Below are 21,367 nucleotides of genomic sequence, written 5' to 3'. Positions count from 1 at the left end.
ATAAAAGGTCTACTAACAGATTTCAGGTTATGTTAATAAAAATATGCGATCTAAATAAAGGATGTAACGGGACCGCTAAGGTACACGTTACAAACTCTTAAACGGCTGAACCAATTTTTTTGGATTATAGCTAAGAACACTCTCGATCAAGCCACCTTTCAAACAAAAAAAAACTAAATTAAAATCGGTTCATTCGTTTAGGCGCTACGATGCCACAGACAGATACACAGATACACAGACACACAGATACACACGTCAAACTTATAACACCCCTCTTTTTGGGTCGGGGGTTAAAAAAGATTATTTTACTCTTACAAAGAAGAGACCAAAGAGACAAAGAAAAATATTCTAACAGCAAATAATTTTCGAATTTTACTATATTATATTACTATAAAGGAATATTCTGCTTTTGTAATAACTATTAATTACTTCTAATAATAATTATACTTTGCACTATACTCTATATGCATCAAAAACTAATATAACCTCCTATATTGCTAGTACAGTATGGATGTGTATTGGTCTGCCTCACAGATCTAGCTAGTGGTTAACATGTTCGACTGCGGATGACGAGATCCTGGGTCTGATTCCTGAGTTGGGCCAAAAATAGGGATTGGATTTTTTTGTTAAGAAATTCTCAGTACTAGATCAAAGTTAGGAAGTTAGCGGTGTGTCACCCTTTGCCTCGGACAGCACGTAAAGACGCCGGTCCTGCCTGCCTGATCTCTCTCGAGTCGTGTCGGATTTCTGTCCCATCGGACTATGAGAGTGAGGGAAAAGAGAGTGCACCTGTGTTTTCGCATACACTTGTGCACTACTATATCTCTCGCGCAGTTGCCTAAATTCGGTCGGGAGAACATTATTATGATTATGTGAATGTTAGATACCTGTATAAGGGGTTGTCCACACGCACTGCAGCCCGCGCTTACATTGGCACTGCTCCTGCTGTCGACCACACGCTGTACAACGCCAAGCCATCGAGTGCTGGAACAACCGTGCACCCCCCACTCCGCTACTGCTTGCGACGAGACGCCAAGCATGCCTGCATTCTGTATGAAGAGAAAACAACTGAACAATATTTAATTGGGGGTGGTACAGCCTTATTAAAGCACATAGCTTGTCTGGTGGTAGGCTTTGGCCGTAGCTAGTTACCACCTTACCGACACAGCTGTGGTGCCAAAGCGATTATCGTGCCAGTACATGTAGAAGCCAAAGGGGTATGGGTTCAACAAAAACTGCCATACCCTTTCCGGGTTAGCCAGCTTCAATCCTATGCATTATCACTTACCACCAGGTGAAATTTGCAGTCAAGGGCTTACTTGTATCTGGATTTAGAAAACATATGAGTTGATTGTGCTAGTTAAGCAACATTTACACTAGTCAATGACTGGATACCACCCAGTGGAAGTTAATTGTATGGCCTCATATGTTATCAATTTTTCAGGAACTAATCTGGAAAGTATTGGATGGTGTACCACAGTCAATCTCCTCTGTGAAACATAGTCAGTGTGGTCAACACAACAGATGGCGAGGGCCAGCCATTTGTCAACTTTGATGGAATGAATGAATGAATGATTCATTCAATATGGTACAATACCTTAGCAAAACAGGAATCCAAGTCACTCTGCAAGTGGTCGCACTGACAGCCAAGATACTTGGGCAGAGCAGTGACATGTGCCAATAGTGCGGCCAACCTCCTTGGTGACACACAGCCATTGTGGTCTGCACAGCAGTTGGCTAGGGCCTGCCATTTCTCTGCTATTGATTCTTCACTCAATAATATTAGGAGAGTTTTAGCTGCTAAGACTCGTATTGATGTTTTTCTTTCTCTGCAACAATGAAAAATGTCTTGAATTTCTTTTAGAAAGTTTTATGATGTTCTAAAATAAGGTTCATTGTTAAGTTAAAGTGGCAACTTGCACACAATACCAAATTTTTTTAAAAGCAATACTAATATTATAAATGCGAAAGCATGTCTGTATAATAAAAATAAAACTAATAAAATTGAAATTTTTGTTCAACAGACTAAGCTAAGATTAAATACTAAACTACTACTAAGATTATAAAAGCAAAAGTTTGTACGTATTGATGGATATAATATGTTTGTTACTTTTTCACGCAAAAACTGCAGATTATACCTTGGATTAACACATAGACTACTTTTTCCCAGAAAACCAATGAGTTCCCACTGGATTTTTAAAAACTTTTATCCACAGGAATGAAGTCGCTGGCATCATCTAGTCTAAAATGAAGTCTTGTACACAAAACTACTCACTCATCATACACATTGAGCAACAAGTTGATCAACAGATCCACTGCCAGGTCAACATCGCCACTGAACAATCCTTCTTTCTCAGCTGCAAAGTAGATATCAGCCAATACAGCTTCCAATTCAGCAGTGTCTAAAGACAAGCTGCTCTCAGACAGACTTAGCTGGTGTCGTGCAAATACTCCTGAACTTATGCGAAGTGGGGGCACTGGAAGTAAACAATGATTTATTTTAATTTTTTTTAATTCTATTAAGTTAGCTCTGACTGCAATTTCACCTGGTGGTAAGTGATGATGCAGTTTATGATGGGCACAGGCTAATTTAGAAGGGATCTGGCAGTTTAAATTAAACCTATACTGTTTATTAGTTTCTACACAGCACAATAGTGTAATGATAAATCATTTTGTTGTTAGGGTAGTAAAGTAACTATGCACCGCTGTGGCACCAGTGGTCCAAAAGTAATGGATCCACAGCTATCTCTAAGTGCAGAAAAGAGACCCAGGACTGAAAGAAGATGTAGACTTTAGCCTCCGACTTGGAAGGCCTTGGGGTTCAATAGACATCTATAATTTTAAGTGATGTGCATTTTAAGAAATTAAATACCACTTGTAGAGAAAGGAAAACTGCATGGCTGAGAGTTCTCAAAGGTGTGTGAAGTCTGGCAATCTGCACTTGGCCAAGGTGGTCGTTTAGGGTATAAAACTAACCCTTCTCAATCAGAGAGGAGACCTGTGCCCAGTAGTATAAAACTCAACTGAAAAGATGCCAACAACACAGACTATGTTTTTATTTTGAACTTGGTTCCATATTTTGATACTGTTTGTTTTCGCAATCAAAAGTTAAAACATCTTGTTAACTCACCCTTTAAATTTTTCTGTAAGGCAAACAATTTAAATGCAATTCTGTAAGCACTGTACTTGATGTCATTGTATTCTTCCAGAGTTTTCAATATCCTACTAAACTGAGGATGGTCATAGTGTTGTTTGCCGTTTGTTTCACTGCAGCACAAGACAAATTAGGTATAAATAAAACAAACGGTGGAAATAAAGATATTTTACAAGGCAGTGAAAGTACTCACTCGATGTAACATGGATAGCCTGCTTCATTTTCAACTTTCTTCCACTTTAACAATTCCATTCCGAACTACATACACAATCGCATGTTAATTATTCTGTAAAGATTTCTGAATAAGGAATAGGAATTCAACTAGAAAGGAAAAACGAAGGACATTCCAGCAGTAGTCAACAAGTTTTATAAAAAAAAAAATAACCGCCAAAATCTAAGTTTTAAATAATGTTAATGTCTAACGACCAATTGAATTGTGGGCCTGTTTCAAAACAATTTTATGAGCCAATAAAAAAAGTTGTTACACACTGGTTATTGGTTAAAATTTTACGTCAAATAAAATTTGAATTAAGTTTTCATCGTCACAGATTATTAATACTAACTTTGACTGCACTGTTGCTGCACTGTAACAAAATTATTGAAAATATCTTTATTTTTTAGATTTATATAGGTTTTGCAAAGCCAATAATTGTGTTACATTTTTTAGAATAAATTAACAACAATTTTAGTCTAAATTAAGTCTTTTGTTTAACAAAAACATAGAATTTCATTTCATAAGTACGTTCTCCTTGCAAATTTCACCCATCGTTATAATATTAGCCAATGATCGAACAGATTCCTTTGTTTACATATTGTATCAACCAATAGGAATTCATTATTCGAATGAAGTTGTAGCTGCCATTTTCTTTTTGTAAAGGAGACGCCATTTTGCAAGCGTCACTTGGCGGCGTGTCGGGTTTCGATATTTTATTGAACTTACCCGAAAGCGAATCAAAATATTGTTTTGTTATTGTGTAGTATGTCGTATCATTCTAGTGTAGCGCAGGATTCACTGACTTCAGCGCAACTAGAAATGGCCGGTAACCCCAATTCTTTGGCTCTTCGTCGGCCATTCGACCCTGTGGCGCACGATTTGGAAGCTAGTTTTCGTTTGACGAGATTCGCAGATCTCAAAGGAAGAAGTTGTAAAGTTCCCCAAGATGTGCTCTCCAAGCTCGTCGAGTCGCTGCAGCAGGACTATTCGCAGCAGGATCAAGACCAGTTTATGCATGTGGCTATCCCGCGCATCGGAATCGGCTTGGACTGTTCGGTGACGCCGCTCAGACATGGAGGCCTTTGTTTGGTACAAACGACTGACTTTTTCTACCCTTTAGTTGACGATCCCTATATGATGGGTAAGATCGCGTGTGCCAATGTACTTAGCGACTTATACGCCATGGGTGTGACTGAATGTGACAACATGTTGATGCTGCTTGGAGTATCGACCAAGATGACTGAAAAGGAGCGAGACGTAGTCATTCCTCTCATCATGCGAGGATTTAAGGATTCTGCTCTGGAAGCAGGCACGTCGGTGACTGGTGGACAAACTGTGATCAATCCCTGGTGCACCATCGGAGGGGTTGCTACTACTATTTGCCAGCCTAATGAATACATTGTACCCGATAATGCTGTTATGGGTGATGTTTTAGTCCTAACAAAACCTCTTGGCACCCAAGTTGCAGTAAATGCTCACCAGTGGCTCGATCAGCCAGAACGATGGAATAGAATCAAATTGGTAGTGTCTGAAGAAGATGTGAGACGAGCTTATCACCGTGCGATGGACTCAATGAGCAGACTTAACCGGATTGCAGCCCGGCTTATGCACAAATACAACGCTCATGGCTCTACTGATGTCACCGGATTTGGTCTTCTTGGACATGCTCAGAATCTGGCATCGCATCAAAAGAATGAGGTGTCATTTGTTATCCATAACTTGCCAGTGATCGCGAAGATGGCGGCCGTTGCCAAAGCCTGTGGCAACATGTTTCAGCTGCTACAAGGACATGCACCTGAGACTTCTGGTGGGCTGCTGATCTGTTTGCCTCGTGAGCAGGCTGCCGCTTACTGCAAAGACATTGAGAAGCAGGAGGGCTACCAGGCCTGGATCATTGGCATTGTTGAGAAGGGCAATCGCACTGCTCGCATAATTGACAAGCCCCGAGTCATCGAAGTGCCCGCTAAAGATTAAGTTGTTTATAACAATAATTGAGACATTTTATAAAAATGTTAGTCTAAAATTATTTCGGAGCTGAATAAATCTTCAATTTTATTTTAAAGCAAGTTTTACAAGAAATTAATGGCATTAGCATTTCTATTTTAATTTTAAAATCTTTTAAAACCATGTGAATCACTTACGGCTAGATAGGAATTTCAGTCGAAATCTTGGTTTACACTTTGACATGTAATTAAATAATGCTTGATATATTGACTACACAAGATGTATTAAGTTGAAGTACCAGTGTATGAAAAGTGAAGTATTTAAGATGGACTGTAAGATACAAAAAGTTGTATTTACTAATATATTGACACAATTATTATGTCATAGAGTAAACCTTTGTTAAAGGCCTATAGATATGATAGAAGTACTACTTGTTTAACAACAATAAAAGTTGTGATGTGTTTATAAGATAAAATATTATAATGCCAATGTTTTGGGCAAAATTAAATAGCTATGGAATGTTCATCCAAGTTATACTCCTATTAAATCTATGACCTATATTCATTCTAGCATTTGGTGTTTTAGATATTTAAGTAAGATATCACTATTAACTTTTAAGTGAAAAATTCCATTAGATATCTACCCTTGAAAATCCAACAATGCAGTGTGTGGATCAATTCTGCAAATTGTGAAATAAGTATAATTGTTTAGATTAAAATTATTTTTCATTCTAATGAAGTTTTATTTTGTTCCATCACAATTTCCAAATCAGGTATCTATTTCTAATATTCAGATAAAAATGTATTAAAAAACCAACTGCCAAAACCACTACAAAGTTAAACAATAAGGTGAGCTTCACTCTTAGTTTTCTAGTTTATTTTAACTCTTGCTCAACTTCATACATAGGTACTCTTAGAAACAGAAATATTTTTCAGGTACTTTGTAGTGGTTTCGGAAGTCAGTTTTTTTTAATTTTTTTTTTTATTTAAAGCTTTTTTGTATAGGTAGTCATTGCTTGGTACCCAAAATATCAATTCACCAGCAAAGTTTTAAAAATCCACACAGCTTAGGAGTTCAGTACCTTGCAGCATCAGGATTGAAGAGTTAGAACTTTGAATTCAATAACAAAGTCTATGCTCTGCATTTACAATATTATTTCACCAGGAACAGTTCCTGAATCTATATGCTTTAGGAGTGCTTTACCCTGTATCATCAGGTTTGAGGAGTTGGAATCTAAAGTTCAATGATGTAGTCTATGCTTGGTACATATAATAATATTGTACCATCCACAGTTCCTGAATCATTATAGTTTATGGGTACTCTGCCCTGCATCATCAGGGTTGAGGAGTCCAAGCATAAAGTCCTTGCTTGGTGCCTACAATATTAAATCAATATCACTTCCTGAATCTTGACAACTTAGGCAGGCAGTAACCCTACAGCATCAGGATTAAGGAGTTGGATTTATTATTTGATCAGAATTTTTATGGGACCACCATGGAAATTAATACTGCTCATTAAAAAAAATTATGGGCCGAATTGAGAACCACCTTCTTTTTGGAACGGTCTATTCAAACTGACAGTCAAATCTATAGCATATCTCTCTACCTCCAGAACATAAGGGTCAGTACACACTATCAGCAAAATACTTGAGCAATTTTCATCAAACTAAATCATAGCTAAAACTACTTAGCTAAATAGCAAAGTTTAGGTAGAGTTCTAAAAAGAAAATACAAGGAATTAGGAATTACCTATTAGTAGCATTTTGCTGTGTGTTGACCCTTATAGCTATCGAGAAAGTCTCATTAGCATGGATATCAATTATCAAGGATCATTTGACAGAATAATGGGTCTTCGTCCTGTTTTGTATATATCATGTTATTGAGATAGAAGCAATATAATATTTAAAATTTTAAAATTGTCGCATCAACATGTGAATTGACTGATCCAAAATCATTTTTAACCCCCGACCAAAAAAAAGGGGTGTTATAAGTTTGACGTGTGTATCTGTGTATCTGTCTGTGACATCGTAGCTCCTAAACTAATGAACCGATTTTAATTTAGTTTTTTTTGTTTGAAGGGTGGCTTGATCGAGAGTGTTCTTAGCAATCCAAGAAAATCGGTTTAGCCGTTTGAAAGTTATCAGCTTTTTTCTAGTTACTATAATCTTCACTTGTCGGGGGTGTTATAAATTTTTAATTTACACTTGTTGGTACATCAACTAACTGAGATTGCAGGATAAATCTTACTCTATGATTGCAGGTCCAGTATCTAGTTATGTATGGTTATGTCACTTAAGACAGCATAATAATAGGTATATGAGGGAGCTATAACAAAACTACTTTTGCCTTTGTATATTAAATAATATATTTATTATTGTTTTAAAACAATAACCTGAATTGCACTACAGGTCAAATCAAAGCTGCTTGTATTAAAAGATTAAAACTATGATACACTATCATTTTTGAGCAAAATAAATGAAAAAGTTACAATTCAGTGGATTAGCTTCCTGGTGTAACTGCTAAACATTTTTAGTTTTTAAAATAACATAATACCTAATATTTCACTCATATAAGGAATTATCTAAGTGCTTATGTAAATAGGTACACATTTATTTTGAGTCAGAAGTACCTATTAATATTTTAATGAAAACAGTAAAAGGGTTCTAAAATGTTACAGTAATAATAAAAATTATAAAAATACATACTTGAATTAAGCATACTTAATCTAAAATAAAATTTAGTTAAATGATACTGAAAAAAAACCGGCCAAGCGCGAGTCAGACTCGCGCAATGAGGGTTCCGTATTCGGGTATTTTTCCAACATTTTGCACGATAAATGAAAAACATATACATAAAAATAAATAAAAATCTGTTTTAGAATGTACAGGTAAAGCCCTTTCCTATGATACCCCACTTGGTATAGTTATCTTACTTTGAAAATTGAAACAAGTTTTAATTATTTTTAAATGATGTAACCACAAATTCGCCGTTTTCAGATTTATTCCTGTACTTGTGTTATAAGACCTACCTACCTGCCAAATTTCAAGGTTTCTTAACAGACACGATGGACAGACAGACAGACAGCCAACAAAGCAATCCTTAAGGGTTCCGTTTTTTCCTTTTGAGGTACGAAACCCTAAAAATTAATACCATATTCAGCTGGTAGTTACATACATAAATAACAATACAAGTTTCTTGCTAAATCACCCAAGTTTACGAAAATCGGCCAAGTGCGAGTCGGACTCGCACACGAAGGGTTCTGTTTTTCTATTTTCTTGGCCACCATTTCGAAACTTTTATTAGGTTGTTGTTATGCTTGCAATAGAAATACACATATTGTGAAAATTTCAACTCTACCTATTACGGTTCACGAGATACAGCCCACTGACTGACAGACGGCCAGCAGAAGGGTTAATAATAAGTCCCATTGGCATCCTTTAGATACGGAACCCTAAAAAACTATGTTTTTTTTAATTCACAATAAGCGCTTGACCACAATCACACCTGATGGAAAGTGATGATGTGGTCATATATTTCACAAATTTAATTTTACACCAGTATAACTTATCATAACTAAAACATTTATTACCAGAATCCATCACATTGTAGCAAATTCTGCTGCACACAAATCTCTGAAATAATTTGACAGGTCTAAAACTAATGCTATCCTGTTCTGCAGGAAACATTGTGAAAGAGATAGCACTGTATTTAGACCTCACAATTTAGTTATTTTGTACATCAAAATTAGCCACATTATCTAGGTACGCACTATCACCTGAGCCTCCAGCAATTTAACAGTACTCAGTACAGCTTTAGTACTGAGTGAACATACATATCACAAACTTCGTTACTGGCAGTAACCGATGCTGTAGCTTAGTGCTTTAGTGGTTAAAGCTTCGGGCGCGAACCCAGAAGACGCAGGTTCGATACCCGCCAGTTTCGCAATTTTTAACATGTATTTAAAAATTATTTAGAAGCTAGCATTTTAACATCAGCTTAAATGTTCAAAATATCCTTTCATTTGGATGCCCAAGTCAAGCCACCTTCAAGCTTGTCAATTAGCTTATAAAATTAGACACAATCTCTAAAAAAAATTCTCAATGTATTGCTATCCCTTTCATAAAGCTCTCTGCAGAAAAGGGCAGCACTAGATTTAGATCAGTAAGTTTAGAGATTGTGTACCACTAAATTAGCCACACTGAAAAAGGAAGCTGTTAAAAATTTGATGCTAAGCTGCTGAAAGGAAACAATATATTCTCAGGCGACAGTAGCCAATAGGTGTTTAACATTGGTAATATAAATATCGCACGAAAAAAACAGATTAACAGATTAAATTGTTCATGCAACTGACCTAGCATAAAAATATTTAATAAAGTATGCCCCATAATAATAATAAATACTGAACACATTTTTAATGAATAGTTTGCATCAACCCTCTGTGCCACTACTGGTTTTACATTATTTTAAACAATTTTTCTAGTGCACATCAAAATTACTATGTTACATAGAATCTAATAACTTAATTTACATGGAATGAATTAATCATAACTCGTTTACATTCAAATGTAACAGGCAGAAGAGAATTAAAGACAAGTGTTCATGTTCTGTTGACTGACTAACTTCTGTTGCACCACAGCACAATAATAGTGTATCGGCACCTTCAATGCTAATAATTGAGTTACTAAACCAAAACTAAACTAAAATCACATCAGCACCGAATACATAAAATGAAGTCGGTTAGTAAAATATGTGATGTTCATAAAACTTCAAATTGGTTGAAAATTTAAAAACTTTTGGCTGAAATGGTGACAGAAGATAAAGCTAGAAAAGTCATAGTGAACTGTTATTTTAATTTAGTGTTTATGTAAATCAAATAGTTGAACAGTAAATCTATAAATCGAGCATTTTGTGAGGCATTAGTTCCCAAAAAACCTGAAACCAGTGTGTTTCGAGAATCAATGTATAATTTGACCTAAAAATGTGATATACAAATGTTAATATAAAATGGCAATACACTTGGTAGAGTCTGTAACTGAAGCACATAGTTGTCTGGGAACATTTTCAGTTAAATGAAGAGTTTAGGCAGGGCCTCTTGCGTGGTCGAGTTTCATCACCATTTTGTTCTATGTGACTTTGATCCCGTTTCTTTGGGGAGGTGTTGTTCTGGAAAACAATAGAGTTCACTTGAGAAATCTTCAAGACAACTTATAGCAAAACTGACATATAACATGATATTATATAATATAATGTTGCCTTTTTTTCTATAGACTTATCAATTTAGTTTAGACATTGTGTTTCTTAATTGTGTAATTAGAACATTTTTGCTAGGTCTTAAATTCTCATAAACATGGTATTTTTGAGATTAAATTCTTTAAACTTTTGAGGATTGAATATAACTGATTAAAACAATGTTAATAAATGTAATTAATTATTATTTAACTTTCATGTTATTGATAATAATTAATTATTGTCTGTTCAGTATAAATACCTTTTTTTCCCACTGCTGGTGTAGGTATCTTAATAAAATATTTGTCTTTTCTGTTACAATTACTGAAAGAAGAAAAATATATATATTGTAGTAAGATTTTAGCACTATACTTGACAAAAACAAAGACAATTAGATCAGGTTGAGTCTAAGTTGCTTTAAATGCATGCAGATTTAATTTAGGATTACTTATTCTGGCATTTAGAACCAGTGGTAGATGTATTTGATGATCTAAAAGTATTTGTAAAAAAATATTTGAATAAAGGATTTTTCCCTTTAATTTTATTTCTTTTTATTTGCAAGGGTAAGACTAATTTGTGGACTGCAAACTAGACAAAATATTTTAGCTAATCTGAGAAGCCACCAATTAGTAGTTATATGTAATAAAAGGATAACTAGACTGACTAAAATTTTTCAACATACAGCTTTGATTGCTAGGTCTAGAAACTTTTGAGTTTCAATGACATAGCTTTTCTCTTTGATATATACTCCTACTAAGAGATTTTACGAAATTCCACTCAAGCGAAGCCAGAGTGGATTTAAATTACTTAGACTCAATTTTACAAACAAAATCGCATACTCAACTTTGTTCAGAAGGAATATCCTTAGTGGGGAGATATATTGAAGGTCTTTTGGAACAATTCCGTATGCCATGGTCAGTATTGAAGAGTGTGAAGTTGTGCTCGTCGTACGACGGCAGATCCTTCAAGAATTCTATTACCGACTGCAATAAACATTTATTTTAAGTCATTAAATTATTGATACATAAAACAGAAATCATGTGGAATTTGGATGTGTAGATACGTGAAAAAGCACTAGATTACACAATGTTGTACAGATCCCAGGGCACTCTCACCATTTCAATCCTATTTTGATCTTAATTAGGCGTCTAAAACAGTAATTTACTTAGGAATTATTGATTTAATCAACAATTTTTTGGAAAAATAAAAATACTTCGCAGAGGTAAACCCAGATGAGAATGACATTATGACATTTGTGTACAAATGTTGCTCACTGCGAAAATCGAATTTACCATAGCTGAAACGGAAACCCTCTATATCTCTATGTCTGAACCTTTGCAATGAATAATGATGCTTCTACACCAGTTACCAAGACCAACGCATGTTAAGTTGGTTGGTGCACCTGACTACATGGTGATCAACTCGGATAAAGAAGTGTTCAAGGAATGCAATGGAGCCATACCTATATGATATGGAGCGCCCAAATCTTAGGGAGACTCATACTTACCTACTGGACAAGCCAAGTTACATGCAAGTTACTGGACTAACTATAGGAACCATAAGAACAAAAAGGTTTTTTTTTCTGGCTTTACACACAAAAAGTTTGGAGATAGCATGATTAGTTATATGCTTAAGCATATAATCTGAGCATACATACATTTGGAGATAGCATGATTATATGCTTAAGCATTATAATCATGCTATCTCCAAATGTATGTTTTGTATCTGTGGGCGCTTAAAATTATTGGCGGGATTTTTGAAAATTCTACCGGCAGTTCAAAATGGCGGGATGTCTTTGGGATATTCAATAATTCAACCACAGTTTGACTTTTAGAATAATTATAGAGATTAAAATTTCTAAAAATGTACAGTCTAGTTAACTTAAATCGAACGTATAATCCCAGAAGTAACAACATTTTATGTGACATAAAAGAATTGTTAGTATCGCGTGACACGGCAACTCAAAGCAAAGCTTGCGATTACATTATCGAAGTATTAAGCGCGTACAACTACAATTCAAACGAAAGGATTAGCACAGTTCAATATTTATTGAACAATGAAATAACTATATTTCTGTGTGAAGCAACTTCTAACTTGGATTTTTCGCTCTTTCGGTAGGTATGCATTACTATGTAAACTTGAAAACTAAGTACTTGTAGTTACTTCTAACCGTTTCAAATGAGGTACACCCACCACACCACACCAGCGGCATCAGTCATACATATAGATCAGGATTATATATTACAGTATCAAAATTTCATCATTTTGTGAAGAAAATAACACATTTATTATTTTAAACGTCTGTGCGGATGCTTCATTGAATAGCAACTGTGCCGACGCGATCTAGTATCTAGGATGCCTAAAGTTTCCTTAGGCTGGCACTACTACATCATCTCACTTTCGTGGCTTGCTTAAAGTGCATAATATTATCTTCAGGTCGGTTCTCCAGTGCATCCGCCTGCTCTGGCATGAAGTTAGCTTCTTTTCGGACGTGCATGCGGCTGACTGCATGGCCGCGGTGACACGGGCCCTAGCTCATTACACTGCCACCGACGCTTTTACTGCTGTCGATGTGTGCTTGCACTTTATCTGCGAACTCTTGGAAGGGTAAGTCACCGTCATCTCAACCCGTCGCCGGTCCACTACTCAGACGGGTCTTCTTCAGAATGAGAAGGGCTTAGTCGTTATCTACCACGCTGGCCAAGTGTGGACTGGCAGATTTAACGTAATATCTTTGAAAACACTATGGAGAATTACTGTCCATAGCATTTTTAAAGATGGTTAGAGACATACAGGTTTCCTCACGATGTTTTCCTTCATTGTTAAGTTAGAGGTACGTGCCTCTAGCCCGAGCCCGAGATCGAATATAAAAGTCTTCATTTCACTACCGAGCACAAGTTTCCTCTCAGAATGAGAATCTATAGTCCACTACGGTTGACCGGTGTCAAGTACAAATTGGAAAACGACCACGTTTGAGAAGAACTCTCAGGGTGAAATTTATAGAGCGCACTTTGACTTTGCTTAAACTAAAGTTTCAGTTAAAACGAGACAGATTTATACCTGCGGTATAACGCTGTCTCGTTTTAACGGTATCTTTAGTCTGAGCAAGTTCAAAGTGCGCTCTATAAATCTCAGCCTCAGGCACGGTGAAGAAAAAATCATGAAGGTACCTGCCTTCATGATTTTTTCTTCACTGTTGAAGCAAGTGATATAAATTGGTTGATTAAGTACGACTATCTATCACCCTATCACTATAACTTGTATACAAGTAGGTATACGAGTATATAATTTTAAAACCTGGAATTTTGTATATTATCTAAGTATCATTGGAATTTTAAAACCTGGAATTTAAAGATGTATATTTCGTATTGTCCCCAGAGTGAAATCTAATAAAACCACACCACCCCTATCGCACCAGACACCTTACTGCACAGAACAGCTCTTAGCTTGCTTTACCACATTAGCCGATAGAATTCGAGGCAAAACCAACTCAATAATTTCAAGCGCTTTAGTGCTGCAGATGTTGATATCATACCAGCCAGATGAGCTAGATCTCAAGGGCTGTGTAGCTAATCTGCTTGTGGAAGTTTTAGAAAAATGGCTTGAAATTCTCATAGGGGGGCTCAATCATATAGTGCTGGTAGGAGTTGGTGGGGAAGTGGGTACGATGCTGATAGTCACGTGTGAACTTGGAATTGATATGCTGAGGTAATTTAATTCAAACTTACTTAATAATAAATGCGAAAGTGTGTCTGTATGTCTGTCTGTCTATCTGTTTGTCTGCTAGCTTTTCACGGCCCAACAGTTAAACCGATTTTGATGGAATGCGGTACAGAGTTAGCTTACATCCCGGGGAAGCATTCGTAAAGTCCCAACTGTTTAAAAGATTTCAAGTCGAAAGTCCACCTTTCAAGAAAAAACGGCTTTGTCACACAAAACCATTTTTGAAGCTAGGTAATTCTTAAGCATATATAGTCGTTTGACGTTTCCTATTTACAGGCTCATCGGTGTACTTGAGAAAAGCAGAGAACCAGTAGACTTCATACATAAAATATTAAAAGATGAACAGGAGAAAAGTGCGCTTAGACAATGCTCTTCAAAACTGAGACATACGATCCTAAATGCGATGAACCAGCTAGTGGTTTTTGTTAAGGTAAAATATTTCAACCACTACTTAATAGGTACCTCTTTTATTTATCGAGAGTTACCTATGTTTTTTTTTCGTTTGCCGTGGAGACCCTAGTGTAATGGAATCTAATAGGTAAAAATTACGAGACATTTCACCGCGGTTAATTACCTCATCTGATGACAGGAGTGCTGGCTAATTTTTAGCGTAAAGGATCAGCCTGGCTGTCTCTAGCGCGGAAACGCAGCCAATATTCTTGGCACCATTCCACGCTGACATGATTTGTACAATAATTAGATAAACCTAAAAAATTAAAACCTTTTTGGTTCTTGGTAGGAACAAAAGAAAAGATACATCTATTTATTTTTAAAATTTAACGTGATATTTAAAAAAATGTGTTTTAAATTTTAGGATAATCTAGATATGATAGGTATAGAGGAATACGGTTCTTTTCTAAAACTTCTTATGAATTTCTTGCATGAAAAAGTGAATGCTGATGTTCTACCTGCGTTTTGTGATGTTTTGTTTTCCAAGGGATATCTAATAATTTTACCAAAGACTCAAATAACAAGGTAAAATATTTCACATGATTGCATTGTTAGTTAAATAAATAAGCAAAGTACATTAAAAACTGATTGTATTCGAGCTTAAGTAAGTTTCAAAGTAAATAATAAGTGGCTAGTCTCTAAAAATCTAAAATTATTTCAGGAACGATGCGATGGTTCGTAAAATAAGCACTCTGATATTAGGAGAGATGTTAAAAATATTAGCTGCGAAATATCTAACTGTTAAAGACAATGATAATATCGCCATTTGCAAGGATATACACGTAAGATACCTACTAAGTACATGTACGATACTGGCAGTTTTAACTTTTAAATGTTATTAAACTATGGAGTTCCTCAAGGCAGTGTTCTTGATCCAAATCTCTTTTTGATTTATATTAATGTGTAACGTAATATTATACAACTTACAAATCATTTAAAACAATGGAACTAAAGACTTTAAAAATATGCTTAAATGTATAAAAAATAAAGCTTAGCGCAGTAATAAATAAATAATAGAGGAGTATTAAAGATTTTCTTGTTACTTATTTTGTAGACAGGATTAGTCGAGCTGCAAAATGGGATTGAAAAGCCACAAAACCTAGTTTTGCAACTACAGAAGAACGAACCCTATGGCTTGTTGATTTATATCTATTTCTACTGCCAGTCTTCAGAGAAGTATATTTTCTTGAAAACTTTTTACTTTAACAAACACTTTTTACGACATAATTGCTTAAAAAAATATTTGTTTTGCCATTACTAGTTTATTATAGCAAAAACAAAATACTAAAAGTTCACGCCTGTGCTGAATACAATTAAATCTTTGTTTAATTTAAACACTTTTAAGGTTCTTATATAAAATCTCTTTGCAAAATCAATTACAGTAACTTTTATTAATTAGTCTACATTATTTATTGCCTATATTAAGAATTTACTTACGTTTCAACTGTTTTTTTTTTTAATTTTATTTATCGTCTGTTATTTTGCAGTCCTGAAGAAGCAACAGCATCTTTACTACCGCATTTAATTGAGCACATTTTGAGACTCCCCGAATTTGTGAAACCTCCAGGATACATAATAAAAGCTTTGTGGCTTGTTTTTGCAGTAATAGATTTAACTTTTTTACTATTACATAATATATTATTTAGTTTTCGAATTAAATCGTAATTAATATCATATGAATTTCCAATCTAGATGTCAACAGTATCAAATGGTTCATTGGATTCCTTAGATCAAAGAATTTATTTAGAGAAGGCAACAGACCGCCTTGTGGCGATGTTGCTTCCAGAGCCCGATATCTATTATACACACAATCCTGCCATATTGTTTTGGGCTTTCACATCTTCAAGGATCTCTAATTTTGTTAGATTACATGTTGTAAGTCATTTGTTTTTTTTTTTTTAACTTTAACACAAAGTAATTTTGGGCCTCAGGGATCTTTTTCTCATATGCTATGAAACATTCATAACGCTTTAATCATTATGTTTATATTTTTAAATATTTATTTCTAAACATTCATATCTGAAAAAATTAGAAGTAAATGAAAGTAGTTCAGTTTGAGCCAGTTTATACAATTAAACTATCTATTAAAACAGATGTCACAATGGTTTAAAATTGAAAATACATTACCAGTCGATTTAATACAAGAATCAACAGTGTGGGAGTTACTTCTAAATGTTTTAACAAAAAGTAAAGACGATACAGTCTTAACAAATTGTATGGAAGCTATTCACATTTGTATTGAAAGAGGAGATGAAATTGCTAAGAAAGAATTCTCAACGTTAATATGGTCTTTGCTACCTGAAGTATTGTCTAACGCATTGATTAATTGTGATGAAATAGGTAACAGTATTTTTTTTATATGTTAGAATAAAGATTTTACCAAGCTACTGAATTTAATTTATGATTGTTTGATCAGAAAATAACTAATACATTAGTAATTGTTAATTCGTTGAATTTAAAATCACACTTACATTTCTTGGCAGAAACAAATATTTGCTATCTCTTAGACTTAGCAATAACAGAACTACCTTCCAATATGGACCAGTCAGAGTATTTTAAAGTAGCTGTATTTATCGCAACACTATATTCAAAAAATAAAGTAGTCTCAAAAGATGTGGACTTCAAATATCACTTCGAATTTGTATGCTTGAAGTTATGTTTGCTACTTTTGGATATGTCCAGGAAACACAGTGATGATAAAGGTATGTTTGATAATGATTTAATGGCTACTACTTAATGGAATATTAGGAATGCCCTGACAGAGTTTCACGATTAAGCATCTATATTGTACATAAACGCAAATTATTTAAAAAATAAATAAATGAAATCACAATGCGCAAACTCATCTCAAAGCTCATTCGGATTAAAATGTTTATGGATAATATCCTCATGTTGTGCATTCTTTAGCTATTACATTTTTAAAAGGAAAGAAGATGATTTTATTTTTTGTCTCTCTCACTCTCTTTCTTTTCCTGCGTCATAATCTTCATTGCTGACGTTCATGACCTGACTCACACAATGGTAGAAGTTTCCCTGGGATAATAATACGGTGGGTTTCTAGATCCTTCCGCATACAACTCGACTTAGAGAACGAGATTACGATTCTTCACTTGCTTGTTCTTGTTGAAGATGTTAGGGATAATTAGCAGGATGTCCTCTCCGAGACATGAGAAAACGAAAAGATCGAATTCGGACTTCCAAAGTCCTATATTTCAAAGTATTATTTCTACTTAATGACTTTTTTAACCGACTTTAAAAAAAGGAGGAGGTTTTCAATTCGTTCGGATCTTTTTTTTGTTTAATTTTGTTTAACAATCGCAATCGATGATAATATTATGCGTTATTACAACTAGGCCACATGTCATGCCTTCCAATTTTGTTTCCATTCTTTTTGATACAGCTAGCCGCTAGGATAATTAAATGTTCTGTAATCTTCATGATGTTTTTAGTTTTGCTCACGTACATAAATCGCGCTGGTTTCCTGCCCTGTGTTCTAAAAGCTATCAACAGCTTAGATGACAAAGTCGCCTGTACTTCGTTACAGCTTCTTACCTGGATTACTTTCAATTTCACCAAGAACAACTACAAGGTAAAAATTTCTGTGTGTATTATTTCTCTTTTAGTACGCTAGTTTTTTAAATTATTAAATTATTAAGTTGAAATTTCTAATTCTTCAATCTTATCCAGTTTCTATAGCTTTTTACGAATTTTCAGCCGAAATCAGTTCACGAACTACAAGCCGATGTAATAATAAAATCTCTTAGACAAGACAGTGAAAATGAACGAGGAGGTTCTTTATTGGAACTCGTTCGCGTAATCTTTGGCTCTGGGCCAAATACACCAATTGTCCTCTCTTACGAGCTGGAGGACTATCCTTCACAAATGCAGCAATGTAAAGCGTTGAGGGCGCTTATGTTTAGAATACAGTTGATGCTGTGTTGTCGGGTAAGAATGGTTTCAATGGCTTAATCTAATCACCATCATCATCACCGTCAACGATAGACGGCCGCTGCTGGACCAGAGCTCTCCTGTAGGGCCTTCCACAGTTCACGTCATGGTCTTGCACCGTTGAATCAAGGGTCTCCCTGCAACTCATTTGATGTCGTCTGTACACCTAGTGAGGATGTTTCCAGTGCGAGGTAGTACTTTGGGACGTCTATCGGTTTTTCGAACTATGTCCCCTGCCACTTCACAGCTTCGCAGCCCGTTTAGCTATGTCGGTTACTCCGGTTCTCCTCATTTCAGTTTTTTTTTTAAATTTAGATACAAGTTAGCCCCTGACTACAATCTCACCTGGTGGTAAGTGATGAATGATGATGCAGTCTAAGATGGAAGCGGGCTAGCGGGGTATGGCAGATTTAATAAACAGTCTAGTAATAAGTATAATAGAAGGAACTGTATTGTTAAATTTTTTTTTAAGCGCTTTGGAATGAAAGCAGCTGAAATAAACCGTCGTGGATGAGGCAATATTTTCAAACATTCGTGTAACTTGTTTTTCAGGACTCCAAAAACCAATCGTCAATTGGTTGGAAAACATTAAACTCAATTTTCAAACATGCGGTCGTAAACAAAAATGACGCGAATTTGGTCGCAACACTAACTTCTCAACCATGGACACACACCTTAATCCGTTTCCAACTGACGCAAGACGTAACAACAGAGTTCCTGATGTTTGCACAGAATTGGCTGAATTTACTGAAAGTGACGATCAGGAAGGGTAAAGAAGGCACAAATTATTATATTTCGAAACACAGCCTTATAGGAAAAACTTTGAACATGTTGAAAAGTAATTTGAATGCAGATGAAACAAAAGAATCGAACAAAAATGTGCTCGGTATTATAAATAATATTATGGAGCTCTAAGTAAATTTAAAAAAAAATACTGACTCATGAGTCATGACTGTGCATTCGATTCAATTGGCTTGCAGATTTCGAATTAGATGATTTTGATTAAAACTATTTGATTGATTTTGATTTGACGTAAAAATAAAAGACCAAGCACAAAATGTGATGCATTTTAAAATTATAACGTCGAGCAAGAAACACGTGAAAAAATACCATGATTTTTATGTACCTACATGTACTTCAGTAAAATAAAGATTAAAATAAGAAGTAAAAGATTTCATTACTCAATAAAATATAAAGTAATACGAAATGTTCTTTTTTATTTATTTTGAATTATGCCCATTAGAATATAAGATACTTAGTAGTGCAGATAATCTTCCTAAATAAGAATTTACTTGAGCTCTGATCGTACTTAATAAGGGTCCGTTACCACTGAAACAGAGTGGAGTTGAACTTTTACAAGTGTCACTGATTCGGAATGCCTTTCCTACCGAGAACCAACGAGAAACTCGACGGAAATTCGAGTGACATTAGAAATTATCAAGGCAGTCTCTACAAGAGACCTATGTACGGTCGGCCTCAGAATTCGAGTAGCAATTCCACGAAACTTGCAGCTAAACAAAAAACCTGTTGCACTTGTTACCTTTTTCTATAAACACGCTACACACACCTAATGCATGCGCATAACCGCGCCACGCGAATTATGATCACTAAGGTGCTAAACGACATACGACCTTTGACTGGTGGCCGTCTATCGGTTGATGATGATGATATTGAGTGCCACAATAACCTATTGTTAATAATTATTTATATATTTATTGCTTTCCAAATAGTAAAATCGGAAGTAAAAACTAACAACGGAAGCAAACTAATTCCCGAACTAATTGGATAACTGTGGTAATGTATGAAAATGCATTCTCGATTTCCTCGTGTTACGAATACCAACAACGCCTTATTACGTATCTGCATATAACATTTTTGTTACGAATTTTATTTCTTTTGAAATACATTGATAGGTAGGAAAAATTTTGCGAAATACTTAAGTAGGATATCATTTAAAATGTGTTTAAATCTTTTGAGTGGGAAGTAGGTAGGCAAATACCTCTATATGTAATACGATTCCTTATCTGGTACGTACCTATACCTAGTTACGATGAAGTCTGGAAACCTTATCATCATCATAATTATAATTATCAACCGATAGACGTCCACAGTAACTCTTTTAGGGACTTCCACACGCCATGGTCTTGCACCTAGCGGGGAGGGTCTTCCAAGGCTCTTACCAATGCGAGGTCACCATTGGAGCACCTTGGAACCCTAACTTCTGTTTTTCGAACTATATTGAATCTCGGCTGGACTGTGTTCGAGAAGCTTCGAGATGTCTTCTCGTCCAAAATTCATCAGTGCTTGAAGAACAAAGTCTTCGAATTCGAATCGAAGATTATGTACATGATAAAAGAGCGTGGATTTGACCTGCAGCTCTCTCCAACATGCGCGCAGATTGCGCGCATGTTGGAGAGAGCTGCAGGTCAAATAAATTACAATTATACATGGCATAATATTGTATATTAAATCTTTGAAAAGAGCAACCGCCGTGTTTCTTGCTGGTTCTTCTTGGTAGAAAAGGCATTTCAACCCAGTGGTAGCTATGCTCTTGACGATTTAAAAGTACTTGTAAAAGTCTAATTGAATAAAAATATTTTTGAATAGTGCGTGTTGCCAGTGATGATATTATTTTATGGATTCGAAATATGGTTGTTAACTAAGCTATGGGCCTCATAAGAAAGCTCAGAGTCACTTTGCAGGCGATGG

The 21,367-nt window shown here is 35.3% G+C and overlaps 4 protein-coding genes across 5 annotated transcripts in view; 2 read left to right on the top strand and 2 right to left on the bottom strand.

Annotated features, from left to right (window-relative positions):
- LOC123875647 (dystrophin-1-like) overlaps window positions 1-3,578 on the bottom strand; it is a 23,276-nt gene extending 19,698 nt beyond the window's left edge. The window contains exons 1-5 of one of the 2 annotated variants that reach the window (XM_045921598.1): window positions 3,348-3,578; window positions 3,131-3,267; window positions 2,276-2,477; window positions 1,598-1,829; window positions 888-1,049 (exon numbers count right to left, since the gene is read on the bottom strand). In XM_045921598.1, coding sequence (XP_045777554.1) covers window positions 888-1,049; window positions 1,598-1,829; window positions 2,276-2,477; window positions 3,131-3,267; window positions 3,348-3,406 — 792 coding nt within the window. In that variant the 5' untranslated portion in view covers window positions 3,407-3,578. The remainder of the gene's footprint in view (window positions 1-887; window positions 1,050-1,597; window positions 1,830-2,275; window positions 2,478-3,130; window positions 3,268-3,347) is intronic. The other variant, XM_045921597.1, reaches the window with a different exon arrangement.
- Window positions 3,579-4,007: 429 nt separating this feature from the next.
- LOC123875653 (inactive selenide, water dikinase-like protein) lies at window positions 4,008-6,046 on the top strand. Its single transcript, XM_045921606.1, has one exon. The coding sequence runs from the start codon at window positions 4,134-4,136 to the stop codon at window positions 5,340-5,342; it is 1,209 nt and encodes a 402-aa protein (XP_045777562.1). The 5' UTR covers window positions 4,008-4,133; the 3' UTR covers window positions 5,343-6,046.
- Window positions 6,047-8,579: 2,533 nt separating this feature from the next.
- LOC123875662 (DET1- and DDB1-associated protein 1) lies at window positions 8,580-11,800 on the bottom strand. Its single transcript, XM_045921631.1, has 4 exons — window positions 11,653-11,800; window positions 11,382-11,520; window positions 10,800-10,861; window positions 8,580-10,474 (listed from the first exon to the last, which is right to left on the bottom strand). The coding sequence occupies exons 1-4, from the start codon at window positions 11,653-11,655 to the stop codon at window positions 10,373-10,375; spliced, it is 306 nt and encodes a 101-aa protein (XP_045777587.1). The 5' UTR covers window positions 11,656-11,800; the 3' UTR covers window positions 8,580-10,372.
- A 557-nt stretch (window positions 11,801-12,357) lies between these two features.
- LOC123875865 lies at window positions 12,358-19,690 on the top strand. Its single transcript, XM_045921922.1, has 14 exons — window positions 12,358-12,651; window positions 12,974-13,144; window positions 13,916-14,245; window positions 14,537-14,690; window positions 15,075-15,235; window positions 15,372-15,492; window positions 15,765-15,886; window positions 16,198-16,312; window positions 16,403-16,585; window positions 16,804-17,050; window positions 17,194-17,412; window positions 18,160-18,299; window positions 18,425-18,655; window positions 19,211-19,690. Exons 1-14 carry the CDS (start codon window positions 12,401-12,403, stop codon window positions 19,571-19,573), a joined length of 2,808 nt encoding a protein of 935 aa, XP_045777878.1. The 5' UTR covers window positions 12,358-12,400; the 3' UTR covers window positions 19,574-19,690.
- The last annotated feature ends 1,677 nt before the right edge of the window (window positions 19,691-21,367 follow it).

This window comes from Maniola jurtina, chromosome 20 (assembly GCF_905333055.1).
Source record: "Maniola jurtina chromosome 20, ilManJurt1.1, whole genome shotgun sequence".
NCBI lineage: Eukaryota > Metazoa > Arthropoda > Insecta > Lepidoptera > Nymphalidae > Maniola > Maniola jurtina.
This window is presented reverse-complemented; position numbering and strand designations above follow the sequence as displayed.